Source organism: Columba livia, chromosome 5, assembly GCF_036013475.1.
Source record: "Columba livia isolate bColLiv1 breed racing homer chromosome 5, bColLiv1.pat.W.v2, whole genome shotgun sequence".
Lineage (NCBI taxonomy): Eukaryota > Metazoa > Chordata > Aves > Columbiformes > Columbidae > Columba > Columba livia.
In genome coordinates, this window is record NC_088606.1 from 64455433 (window position 1) to 64469522 (window position 14090).

At 39.1% G+C, this 14090-nt stretch overlaps 1 protein-coding gene and 1 long non-coding RNA gene across 10 annotated transcripts in view; one reads left to right on the forward strand and one right to left on the reverse strand.

The window, feature by feature from the left end:
- Window positions 1-11385, forward strand: part of LOC110355012 (uncharacterized) — a 202669-nt gene extending 191284 nt beyond the window's left edge. For 5 of the 6 annotated variants that reach the window (XR_010473145.1, XR_010473141.1, XR_010473142.1 and 2 more), the window contains one exon: window positions 1-11385. This exon is cut by the window's left edge. This is a non-coding gene — a long non-coding RNA (uncharacterized LOC110355012). The other variant, XR_010473143.1, reaches the window with a different exon arrangement.
- Window positions 1-14090, reverse strand: part of NELL1 (neural EGFL like 1) — a 275157-nt gene that overhangs the window by 5313 nt on the left and 255754 nt on the right. For 2 of the 4 annotated variants that reach the window (XM_065065504.1, XM_065065502.1), the window contains one exon: window positions 5234-5427. In XM_065065504.1, coding sequence (XP_064921576.1) covers window positions 5234-5427 — 194 coding nt within the window. Of the gene's footprint in view, window positions 1-5233; window positions 5428-13888; window positions 14030-14090 lie in introns of all 4 variants that reach the window. The other 2 variants (XM_065065501.1, XM_065065500.1) reach the window with 2 other exon arrangements.

Sequence of the window (14090 nt, forward strand, 5' to 3'; positions counted from 1 at the left end):
AAACTGCCAGACAGCAGCCCGGATAAGGTCACAGGTTATGTATATATATATATACACACATACCTATATATATATATATATATACACACACACACACACATACCTATATATATATATATACACACACATACCTATATATATATATATACACACACACATACCTCTATATATATATACACACACACCTATATATATATATATATACACACACACCTATATATATATATATACACACACATACCTATATATATATATACACACATACCTATATATATATATACACACACATACCTATATATATATATATAAATAAATATCAAAAGGTACATCTTTCATATCTTATTGGCTACATCAACAAACTCTTCAAGCAGTTGCCACTCTGATACATGTAATACTTATTTAGCACTGTTTTAACTGACTGTATCACTGTGCAGAATTTGAATAAATAAATCAAACTTATGAAGGTAGTCTCTTTAACTTCATCTGACTGCAATATAGCAAAATCACAATAGCACTCATCATTCTTCACCCTGAATTCACCACTGGTTCTGTTCCACATCTGGACCTACAGTACAGCAGCTTAAAGCTAAATGGACCTATCATCATCCGTTATAATTCAGTTCATGTATTAAAGAGGGCCTTTGTTCCACAGGTTCTCCAAAATATGATTTTGTTAAATATTTGCTTACAATATTGGATGACTCATTTTGTTAAAGACCATTAAACAGAACTGTTTGAGATAAACAAAGAATTGTTTCTGTATGTGAAGGGAAAATAATATATTCTCTTTGCATCACAGCAAAACAAATTGATTCTAATTCCAGTTATGAAAATTGGACAGATGATCGTGTTTGAAATTATATCTCTTACTGTAGGTGAGCCAACACAATGATATGCCAGAGAGAACTGAAATTACAGTTAACAATGAGGAGACATTCACTTCTTTTGCGTTCAGTGTGTTATTGGACTCGTCTTTACTCAAGCAAAGCATCTCCTGCAGCCAGTTTGAAGGTAGAGCTGTGGGAGGAATGAAGCTATATTCTGCTTTGGATCACAACCACACAATTCCTAAAGCAACTCCACTCATTTCATTGCAGTTTTTCCATATTCTCATCATAACTTTGTTCTGAGTCTATAAACTTGTACATGATGTAAGAAGGAAAAGTTTTATCATTGCCGCCAAATAACGGGCGACTTATCAAAGCACAGGATTTCCTCTGGATCCTTTTAAAAACGGATTACTAAAGAGTGACAGCAACCCAGGATGTCTTCTCTGCAGGCAGACAAAACAGCTATCACCACAGCATGTAGTACGGGAGGTTGTTTTGTTTGTATTTGCATGCAGGAATCTGTGTTTGGCAAAGCCAGGCTTGGCCACAAGGCAACACATACATAATCAGCATCAGGGAATCGCAATACCCACGTCAGTCAGTGTCACTGATGCATTTCATCATACTTTGGAATTGATTAGACTATCAATTTCCGTTGTAAGAAAAATTAAATTTATTCCTTATGTTTAACAAGGAAAGCTGAAGAGAACACGGAATTACGGAAGCGTAGAACATATGCTAGGTTAGCATAGGTCTGAACTGCTTTTGCCAACCACAGGGCATAAGACTAGACTGCCCTGCAGTATTTGTTCAGTTTTGTATCAAATTGAGATAACTAAGGAGTGTCTGCTCATGGCTAGTTTTCTGCTTCAGCTGTGGGAGAAGGAATAGACAAGCTTTAGTTTCTTACTCAGCAGTTTGAATAATCATAAGATAAGGAAGACTGGGTTGGATGGGACCTTCAGACTCCTCCAGTGACACCCCTGCCGTGAGCAGGGACATCTTCACCAGCTCAGGTTGCTCAGAGCCCCGTCCAATCTGACCTGAGATGTCTCCAGGGATGGGGCATCCACCACCTCTCTGGGCAACCTGGGCCAGTGTTTTACCACCTTCAGTGTAAAAAAGTTCTCCATCTCTAGCCTGATGGTCAATTATGACTAAATCTCCATTCTTAGGGGTTTTTCCCATAACCATCCTCCACCCTGCACTGCGGAACAGACATCAACAGCAGCTCCGCACAGAAGCTCTGCCAGGCTGAGCAGCTCCAGGTTGTGCCAGGGTGTCCGGGCAACCAACATCCTCGACAATGTCAGTCTCTCTCCTTTCCATAATGGAGAGCTGATTAATAACAGCTATCAATAACCTGTATGCCTTGTTCCAATTCAGATTTTGAGCTTTCAAGATTAGTTTTAAAATTCTCCTTTCAGCTGGTGACAATGCTGGTAGTTCTGTGCTTCTCTGAGCTCCCGTGCTCTTGCCTCTGGGGAGCAGCTAACCTTTTACGTTGCCTTTACCCTCCGTATTCCAGAACGTTGACAAAGCCTGACAATTTTGCCTGAGACCTTTTGGTAACCGTAATACACTGATACTCTATTCTTTAGCAACTGTGTTTTATCTACAACCTCATTAGTTCCATGCCTTTCAAAATATATCCATACGCTGCAGTGACACAAAGCCTCTTAAGCTACATGTCACTTGCATCTTTGCAGTTCTGTAGTAGAATTGAGAAATATAGAGAAAATTGGGAAATATACAGAAAGCAACTTACTTTCTCTCAGTGGGTAATCACATACAGCATATTAGTAGCACCTCTCCATCCCCGCCTTTCTCACTGAATCAGTTCTACACGCTTCCTAAAAATCAGCGGTAAGAACACAAAGTTCTTCTGACCAAAGAAAAACCTGACGCGCATGGAATTGCTGTAAAGGGTGAGTCAAGTTTCCACAAGCCCCAAGGCCAATTTGGACAGAAATCAGACCCTGCAGAAACCAAACCACCCAACCGCTCTCACCATCAGGAACATCTTCACCTCAGCACACGCCCCCATTGCCTGTGCTGTGCTTATCCCCAGGCTTTTTTCAGACTGGAGGGGTGTCTTTAAAATTAGAAGACAGACTCAAAAGCCCAGATATAGCCAGACTATACAGCCAGGCTTAGTTTTTGCATGGCAGAGAGAAACAGCTCCCAGCTCCCCATCAAATTTTTACCAGACTTGTGTATTAAATCCACAGTGGTTCAGGAAAATTCCTGTAGAAGATACATCAAATATACTTAAGGTACTGTATTAATTTATAGTTTTAGAATTTGTTTTCAGAAACTTTATATTTACTCAGACGAACGAGGATGGTTTGAAGAGACTGGGTCTGATGAAACACTGAAATAATCCCCTGTGCTTCCATAATGACATTTTGTTTCATTATGTAAATGAAGTAATATAATTTCTTATACTCCATAGTATCATACTCCACAAAGAACAAGTTTCAAAAGTTAAGGTATTTCATTTCCCTTACACCAGATTTTAAGTTAAAACATATTCAAGACGGGAACTATGCGTTTCAGCCACTGCACAAAATACATCCATCTGACCTTTCCTAAAATAACCATAACAAAAGAAAAGCCAAAAGAAAACACATTGTTTCGAATCCGAAATGCTGATTTGTGAGTAGGATCGTTTCAAAGTTTGAGTAAGGAGTACACAGAATGATTTAGTTACACTCTGCCCTTTTCCTCACTGAAAACCGAGGCGGCCGCAGAAAGGTCGCGCGGGGCCGGCTCCCCGTGTGGCGGCAGCAAAATAGGCTTCAATACCATATTTCAACAAACACCGAGAGAAGACTTTACATCCTGTCTGGGATATAATGGAGAAGTAGGTCTCCCTGTTTTCCCTGACAAGAGTTTGGCTCTTGAAACAAGGCAGCAACTGGAGTGAAATTGAATGTGTTGTTAATTCACATGGGAAAAAAACCTGCAAAGTGAGGAAGATATAAAGGAAGAGTCATAGCAACAAACAGTGTCAGGCCTAGTTTAAAATATCTACATACTAGTTAATCATTTTGTATATTTTCAGATATTAATAAGAACATCCAACATAAGAAATAAGTCCAATGAGAAATGGCAATAAAGCAAATCACAAGCAATCTAAAATGGGAATACTAATAGTCGTAATTCTGCAAAGGCAGACCAGATGTCTTCACATATATTAAACTGTTTATTCTATTGACTGGAAATCCTTTCATAAGGCAGCCACTTCCCCAAGATTACAATAAAAGCTTGATATATATTCAGCAGAGTTGCACACTTCAGCTTCTGAAGGGAGGAGTTTTAGGGAGCTTGAGGCTACTTGAAGTAAAAAATATAGCAAGTAACAAGAACATATTCCCTTTTGAGCTCCAAACAGCAGCGTACTTTGCAGGTTCTATTCACTCTAAAAATCTTCATTTTCCTTTCTGCTATATTATTGCAATACAGAAATTATGAGGCTTTCAGCTGCTTGCAACTTCAAAACAACTCTTCCCCCCTGTGCCTCCCAAACCCTTTAATGCTTCCCTGGCTCAGCAGCATTAAGACGTGGGGACTGAAAGGCCACTTCTCATGCTGTATGTTCAGTTTTTCACAGTGGACAAAATCTCATTTTTCCTGGACTTAATGCAAGGGCCAATAATGCTGAGCTGTGCCTAAGGCCAGCCCCACCGCTGCTATCAATGCCTCAGGTCACAGCGGCCATAAATATCAGCCGTTGCTCAGATTGGTACATTCCTAAAATTCTTCAAAGTTCAATGACAGCACTCATCTTCTAATTAGTGAAAACGAAGAAAGGAGAGGTAAATGTTCTTTTAGATTAGTTACAACACTCAGAAAATAACTACTTATTTCCAAGGTGGGCAGGGAGGGAAACAAACCATAAAACAAACAAAACGCTGATTTAAGAGTTAACGATAAAGGAGATCTACTTATACTACACGTGGCTTCTCCAAGGTGCAGAGAGAGTTGCATTGCACAACTGGGAGAGCTGTCACCACAGTCGAGCTGGGATGAGGAGGACAAAGCTGCTCTTCACCCTTCTTCATTTGAGGAATTAAGCGCCTGCTGCCAGGTCCTCTAAACCTGGACTCACACTCAGGGCCTTACTTCTCACCCCGTTAATTCACCTGCATTCCAAGTCAAGGGAAACACCACCAAGAGGAACATGGTTGACTGCAGCGCTTGTCCTGAGAGATGTGTATTCAAGTCAAACAGAAATTGAAAACAGTTTTCAACATTCTCAGAAGATTTCCCCATCACAGATTCAGTGCCCACAGCAGAACTTACCTGTTGCCTCAGTGCCCTGGGCTTGTATTTCTGCCAACACCGTGGAAACACTGGGCATTAAAAGACTCCTGAAACCCAGCCCAGCTGGACCTCACCTTGCAAGAGCAAACGGAGCATCTGTCCTCCCTCAGGGTCCACACCTGCCCGTTCCGCTTGAAGCCGCCTTCGTGGGGACAGTCTCCAGTGCAAGATGGTCCAGATGGACAGAGGCAATCGAACCCTCCTGCCAGGTTCACGCAGGCGGAATCGTTCCAACAGGTGTGGGTCTTTAAGGCACACTCATCGATATCTGCAAAACAGCAGATTTATAATGCTTTGCACATCTATTTTTTTATCACAGGGAAAATTTTATTTCTGTATTAAATAATTACCACCCATCTGCCTTGCTGGTAGAAGAGGGTGCCTTCTTTCTGATATCTTCCATGTTTACTTGCTAGATATTAAACACTCATTTATATATATATATATATATATACACACACACATATTTATATATGTATTGTTTAGGTTATTCTTCAGTGTTTGTTTTGGTTTTGTATATATGATTTTGCAGTGACTGGAAACTAGTAAATAAGCAGAGTGACTTTCTGTCAGCTAAACCATTCCCTGTGCTGGATTTTACACCAAAATAGAAGGGCACTATACTTCCTAAGTTCTTGGCATAATCAACATTTCCCATAATAAAAGTGGTCAATTTTATACTTTTCCCATTGCTGAGAGGTACAAGCGAATGAAAAAAACAGAAAAGAAAGAAAGAAATCAGAGAATGAAGTCATGGAGAATGAAATTATGGAGAAAAAGTATGATTTAGCAATGACACAAATAAATAACGAAAGAAAACCATTATACACTAGAGAAAAGGGAAATACAGCATCCCATTAAATTGCTTTTGGGGGATAAAATATAATTATGCAATATGAATTTATCTAGGGTTTTGTGCAGCGAAAGTCATAAGATTTTCAAGCACATTATGAAAAACAAGTGTTTCTTTCAGAAAATAACTTTGGGCTGTTCTTAAACAACATATTGAGGGATTGTCCAGAGAAAATACCAGTAAATGGGTAGGTCTGTTTTGTTCCAACATGAACAATGAAACCAAAGCAACAGTGGGAGGAAGAGTGGAGAAGAAAATCCTTTAGAAGCATGCGATGGTTTCTATCACAAATATTCCAGAACACTATTATATTAATTCAGAAACTACAAGGAAGAATCCTCACCATTTAAAATTAATTGCTAGTGTGAAGTTTTTAACTCTTCAATATTACTCAAGAGTACTTTTAATTCCGTTCTGAAACACCACATTTAAAAATTCAATAGAGTTTACAAAGAAAATTACTTAAAGTTCTGATTTAGGTGGATGTGATAGCCAGTTGCCATGAGTTCAACAAGTCACCTCCTCAGAAAACCAGAACTTTAAAAGATGTTAAAAATTCTCTCAATCCGTGGAAGGAAACTCAATAGCAATCAGATCACTAAATTCCCTTTGAGCTGGTTAGTAAAATTCCTAATGTCAATGGATAAATAGTCCGGGAACACTTGGATTTGATCAAATGTGATATCAGCTGGCACAACGGAGCCAGAGGAGCAACTGCCGCTCCTCTTTGTGCCCATAGACCCAAAGGGGAGCTGGAGGCAATTCCACTGCAGAAGCTTCATCCCAGGCTGAGCTGTGGGCCAGTCCTTTCTCAGACACGTTCCCAGGGGCCTGAGAGCTCGATTCAATTGCTCATCGCTCAGGCTTCCTGAAAAATGGTCTATTTTGCTGCCCTGACTGTCTCAATTGCCAAGAAATAACATTATTGCTCTAATGTGTAGCTTAATAGTACTGAGTACTTGAAAGGGCCACTAAAAGGTGCTGAACTCAGAGAAATTAAAACTTGTAGTGTATTGTTTAACAAGGGCCAGAGTATCACAGGAGGTAAAAACCATTAGGAGCAACATGAAGAGAACTATGAACAGGCTGCTATTAAATGAATTATACCCAAACAGCTACTTTAAATATTCTTTAACATATCCCATTTTCCTTTCAACAGACTATGACTTGTATTTATCAACAGTCTCTTCCTCATCATATTAAGGGCTCCTTGAATAGCATACAGATATATATATATATATGCATATATATATGGGATGTAGCAGGATCATGGTGCAAATTAGAAGGGTTGCTCTCACAGTTCAAAACTAAAAGGATTTCACAGATGAATATAAAGCCATATTGCCTACAGAGTTCCATGTAATTGCTTTACTTATGACACAGAAATCTAATTCTGTTTCCATGTAATTTAACAGATTTATGGAAAGCCAGATGTTAGCAATTACTAGAAACTAACATTATTCATATTCTCAGTAGCACAGACCTGTTCACACTGCACAAAGCCAACTTAATCTGTTATCCATATCCAAAAGGGAAGAACACCCTATTTACGAACTGCTACTGCTGTTCTCCATTTAGCACACATAAAAAGGATGCTCCCATTAAGAGCAGCCCAAACTGGTAAATGGGACGTTCCTGACAAAGAAACCAATCAAGCAGAGCTGAGTAACATAGCGTGAACATAAATTCCTAATTGCTACTCAGTTTGCTCATTTTTTTTTGCGTTCTTTATGCAAATGATGGTTTCTTATTATGTTATGGCATTTATTATTTTAAAGTTTTAGTCATTAATCAAATACAAAAGGCTGGGATACTGCACTTACTGCCAGCTGAACTTTTAATAGAGCTAATTTTCTGAGAACATCCCTTTGGCAGTTTTTTCTTGTCGCTGATTGCATTTCTAAAAGTCAGAACAAACAGCCGATGTTCCCAGTCACTTGAGGAAAAGAAGTTATAAACCTAACAAGTTTTTGTCCCTCTCACTCTTCCAGCCTCAAACCAGATGGGGAGGGGGAAGAAAAGAATCCCCTGGCAAAATCTCCCTTATTGTCAGTCCCCAGTTAGCTTGAGAAAGTATTTCAGTTTAGCAGATATCAAATGAACTTGTTCATATTGATACGAGATCGGCAAAACACTGAAGAAAATATTCATATTTAGTGTGAAATTTCTCTTAAGAACTGGAATTAATGTGTCTACTTAGGTGCTGAAATATTAGCCTAGTTCAAAATTCTGAACATGTCCAAAACAATCTTTTAATGAATATGAAAATTCTATTATAAGACTCTTGCATATAGATTATTTTTATATTATTCAAATCCTTGCTCGTCTCAAATCCCCCACACTCCCATCAGGTTTCATTGCCTTTTCCACAACTGCTCTCAGAAGATGGGGGCCCAAAACTGGAATGTTTAATGATGGCCAAGGCAAAACTCCACTATAACAACACTAGTTAGGAAGAAGATTAAATATTCATTTATAAACCAAGCAGCTTTGAAGAACAATGGACAAGTACATTTATGAACTAGTAAGAAGGCTCCATAGTCTTTCCATGCATATGACACAAGAACAAGATCTCTGTCTTGATTTTTGGGGGATTAGTTCATGTATCCTGTCAGCCTGTGCAAACGCATTTTCAGCCCTGAAATAGGACTTTGCAATCTTATTAATTATATTGAGATAATGTGTGTCAGACTCCTAATTAATCCAAATACAAGTGGCAGAGCTTTACTTGCCCCCTCCACACAGTTCCTTTTCAAGGAAAAATAAGAATACAGTAGAAATAACCATAATCAGAATCTTGCTTGTAACGCCAACCTTATGCTATTTTCTATCAACAGCCTACAGCTGACAGCAAAGTGACTGTTTCCAAGCCATGTCGCCTCAAATATTGCACAGGACTATGGTAAAACTGATCTTCACTCTTCAAACACTCCTAATCTCTGCTGCTTTAAGCAAATGTACAGCAACAAGTACCTGATCATATGAATTTTAGCCACAATGCAACTTAGTGAGTCACACTTTGTGGATGGGAAAAGAAAGAAAACCAACCACCCAAGACGTGCTCATTTCCCAATATACTCTCAAAATATATAAATATAGCCTGGTAATGTGGGCAGACAAAAAATCAGAACCAAAATGGAACAGAATAATCCCCCGAGATGCAATTTCCTTTTCCATCCTTTTTGGCTGTAAGGAGAAGTAATTTGCCTCAGATATCATGAGAGGTCCCATGGCCACGGTATTTGAATGGGGTAGAAGACAAGCATGACTGTACATATCAACACAAGTTCATTAACTTGGCTTCACTGAAATTTTAAACCAATCCCCAGCTACTTCATTTCTTCTTTTCAAGGCTATTCAGGTTTTAAGGGTATGACATTTCTATAGCACCTTAATAAATGTGTGCAAGCAAGTCATGCAGAGTGCTGCTCTGTAATATCATGATAAGCTGTAGCAGAAGAAAGAATCCTACTAATGTGCTAATTTTAACTGTTATGGTACATTAAACCATTACAGTATAACGTTAACGTGAAAAATGTATGCTGGGCTCCCAAACCAATGTATGTACAAGTTAACTAAACACTGTTTTGACATATCATTTTTCACAGGCAACTTGCTACTTAATGTATTTGCCTTCTTTCTAAATCAAAGTGACTGGGACTCATCTTTGAAGAAAAACCAAAACACTAAACAGATTCATTTTTAGTTAGAAAATATTTTATGATAGTACTTTTATTCTACAGAGACATAATGGTCTATTAAAGAACATCGCATAGTAAATTAGTTTCTGAAAACAGGATTTACTAATGCTTTCTAGAAAAATAGAAATGACTAAACACAATTACTTTGAAGGCATGTAATGCAACTTTCTTTCAGAATACAAGAATCAGAAATTACTAAATACAAAGTAAGCAAGATAATTTCTATTTTGCAGGATAAAATCCACAGACACTGACTCTGGTATCATGAGCTTTAAGAAACCCTCTGAGCAGAAGCAAGCTGTAAACCAGCAGGTTCTAGAGTTGGTGTTGGATGCTTTGTTCCACACACAAGCCTTTCTGTCTATGTCCCACTTCGCAAAGGATAGATAGAAAAGCAACTCTCAGGCATATAAGAAGATTTTCAAAGGATGAGTCTGGCTCTTAGTGTGTCACAGAAAGGGGCCAAAAGTAACAAAGAACAAACCTCAGTTTCTCTGTCTTTCTAATCCAGGTAACAGCCAACACTGCGGCACACTATGGAGTGTATGAAAGCTTCAAGAAGTGAGTTTAAACCACATTTACCCCTCACCCTGGAGCATTGTTGCACCCACTGGCTGTGGGCACTTGACACACGGGGAGTTTTCTCTCTCAAGCTGCTACTCGGACCTTTTTTTCCAGCCTTTACTTCCCCACTAACCCTGCAGAGAGGTTTAGCTATGCGACCTTTCAGGATAAAAACTGGGGTGAATCTCGTGGGGTTTTGGTTGGAGGAAGATCTGTGTTAAGCTTTGCTACAAAACGTGCACGATTCTTAAAAAATAGTAATAATTCAAAAAATCAACAACTGACAGGGTTGTTCTTCCTTCCGTGCTTGCAAGTCGCAATGTAGAAGACTCAGAAACATGAAACATCGTGGAAAAAAAACAGAATGAGGAATCCTGCATGCCAGGGTCTGAACAGCTCTCTCCAGAGCAGAAATATCTCACTTAGAGATGGAGATTTAAAAGTATAATTTCATTTGCTTTTATTTCTCTGCTGTAGGTAGAATGAACTTTGTGGGACATTATTAACTTCCCAGAATCCAGCATTTCTTTGCGAGTTTTCCCCTTCTTTTTTCTTCTGGTAATCTTAAATGTTACCACTGAAAATTCAGTGGTGAGAATTTATTCAATAGTTACCTTATGACAAGAAGTATTTGGCAAAAGGCGGGGAAAAAGCAGGGGAAAAACAATATATACCAGTTGCTTCAATATGGTATCAGTAGATGGTAGTTAATACTGGGATATGTATCATATGACAATTCATAGTTCTCTATAAAGTGGTTTTGTTTGTTTACCTTAAAGTGTAGCAAAGCTTTTATTAAAAAAAAGGTAAAACACAACACAGCAACTATAGCCTACAAGTTTTAATTGCCAAGCAAACTTTGGTAGCAACTTAGTATAACAATTGCCTTTTGTCTGCAAGCAGTATTCTTAATAACATATTGTGAAAGGCCAGTGCCTCATAAAAACGCTACTGCTGGAAATTAAATTACATTTTCTTAATTTGAGCCTGCTCACCATCACCTTATGAAGCTGACATCTTTGATAAAAGCATGCCCATGGAAATATATTACCTTTACAAAGCTGCCTTTGGTTGATATTTTAAGCAATAAAAGAATTTTCCCAAGCTTGAAGTGGCCTGGCTAAGTCATACATCCTTATTACCCAATCTCCGGTGCAATACTATGACCTTCCCTGCCACATCCATTGATTTACACATTTGTCCCTTGCCAGGTGACAAACTCCACTGTTTTCTCCTAGCCAAGGAGAATAAAGCTTTTAGAAGCGCTGAGGTATCACGGCACTTCTCAAATAGATGCTATTTTTTCAAAACGTTCCGCAACACTGCAGAGACACTGCAAGCAATGACTCAGCTCCAGAACCACCTACATACGAATGGGGGGAGAGGGGTCAACCGACAGGTACACAACCGCATCCAGCAAAAGCCACCAGCTGCCCCAGCTTTGTGCAACCTGTCAGAGCCGAGTCTTCCCTTCGCCTTCCAATTTTCAGATATTATTATTTTGAGGGGGAAGGTTAATTTTTTAAATTTATGTTCTTAGCCTACTTATTGTTCTCCGAGTTTTGTCCTTTTGGATAAAGAAGAAACATTTCAAAACATACTGAGAGGCAATGGCCCAAATCCACCTGAGTTACGCCCCAGGATTTTGCAGTATGCAGGCTGTAAAATATTCCAGGACAAAATGCTGTTGCTAAGCAGATGCACCCTCTTTTCTCTGAAATAGAGTGAATGACTCTGGCCCTGACTCTAAATACTCCTCCATGCAAACAAGCACTTGAACGTGATGGAAATCAGTGTTCAAGAAACCGAGTCTTAGCTGGAATGTGTACAGTGTTATCTGTCATTTTAACCAATTCTAAGTTGCACTTGAAAATAAACACCATGGTTTGAAATTTGTCAATACAGGTTTAGCAGAATCTTCTGATTAATTTTTAACTGGTTAACCAGTAGAAGGGAATATAATAACCTGGTTTACTCTCTTCCTCGCTGGTACCCTGCAGCAGATGGTTGAGGAGAGCTATCTCGTTAAAATAACCCTGCTAATTTCACATTCTGTTTACAAGTTGTGCATGGCAAGAGGAGCCCCTCACCTCACCAACTTCCAGCACGCTGCGCAGGTCGAAACGAGGGCAGTTTGTTTGCACTAAAACTTCAGTCTCCACAGAATACAGAGTATTTTAGGCTCCTTTTTGCTGTGAGGTGGCCAAGTGCCCTTCGTTTTAATAGTGATATGAGGAATGGTGACTTTTTCAGCAACTGAACCATCTGCTGAAAACAAGTCTTGTTTATGTGGTGGTCTTTTCTGTAGACCACCCTGAGCCTCAGATGTTCCTAGTCCTAAACCAGCAAGATAAGCTCAGCCTGACAAGGTATGGGGGATCCGGAGTGCTGCAAATGCCTCTTGCCCCCAGTTGCAATCAGGGTTTTTCGAAGATTATGTGTTGCTTTGATTTCTCATAAAGCAAATATTTTCAACGTTGCTCTGTCCCATCACTCCTTTTACAGTATATAAATAAACCAGAGGAAAACTCTTAACATTTGGGAATCTGTGATTTTACTGAGCTCCAAACCACCTTAGGACAATGTGTAAGAAGCTAACATAGTTGGACAATCTACGAAATATTGGGTTTGAAAATAATTATCACTGCACTTTAAAATCACAATGCTATCTTATCCCAAGGACTTCTGATAGCCAAACTTCATAAAAGTTGGGAATTTTTTTTACAAGTTACAAATAAATGTATGTATTTTCAGTACAAATTTTTATTTTAACTGTAGGTGTATAGTTTAAACCTTTTAGAAAGAGCTCTTCACACTTATGGACATGATAAGCAAAATTTACAGTGTTTATTTAAAAAAAAAGGTCTTTGATGGAAGCAGCAGAGAAGCTTCTATAGAAAATTCATAGAACTGGGTAGGGACGAATTAACTGAAATTTCAAAGAAAGGACATAAAACTATGAGAAACTGATCTGTATGTAGTATTATGAGAAGCTGATCTGTATCTCTATAGAAGCTAAAATGAGATCCTTTCTAAACAGCTTTGAACTCATCTGATAAAATACCCGCATCTTCTAAAAACTCCTCTCCATTCATGCTCTTAGGGTCTTGTTCTGCAAACATGGTGCGTAAAGAGCTTGATGCTATTTGCATAATTCTAAAAACAAAATGATGGAGATGCCAAAGAATGGAAAAACAAACAAATCAAAGCAACACAGATATAGCCCAAATGTTTTCCCATATCAACTCTGCTGAAATTTGAGAATTGAAAACCAACTCTTCCCCTCTTGTGGCCTATTATGCTCCCCGGAAAGCCTACTTGACTTCAGGTTTTACAGCAACTTATTATGATAAATGGCAAAGGGCACTAAGTCACACTTTGGATCTCCAAGTGCCTCCCTCCTGTAATAACCACTCAAAGACGTGATGCATCTTGAAGCAGCACCCACACCGCGCGGCCGGGGATGCTGACAAACACAGACACGCTCGCCTGCGTTCTCATTTTAGCCGTAAACACAGTCACTGCTCAGGACAGCGGCTCAGTAGTCGCTTTATAACACCATGCAGGAGGAGGAGGGAACAAAAAAAAGCACTATGGTGATCATTGCTTACCAACACAGGACTCCCCGGAAAGAGAATAGCTTCCATTGTCATGGAAACCGCTTCTGCACTCACAGTGGTACCACCCTGGGAGGTTAACACAGCGTGAATGGTTGTGACACTCAATGATCCCCTCTGCACACTCATCAATATCTGCCTCAGAGAAAAACACAAGCCAGCCAGGAAATTAATTTCCTTTGACACCAATGCTTTA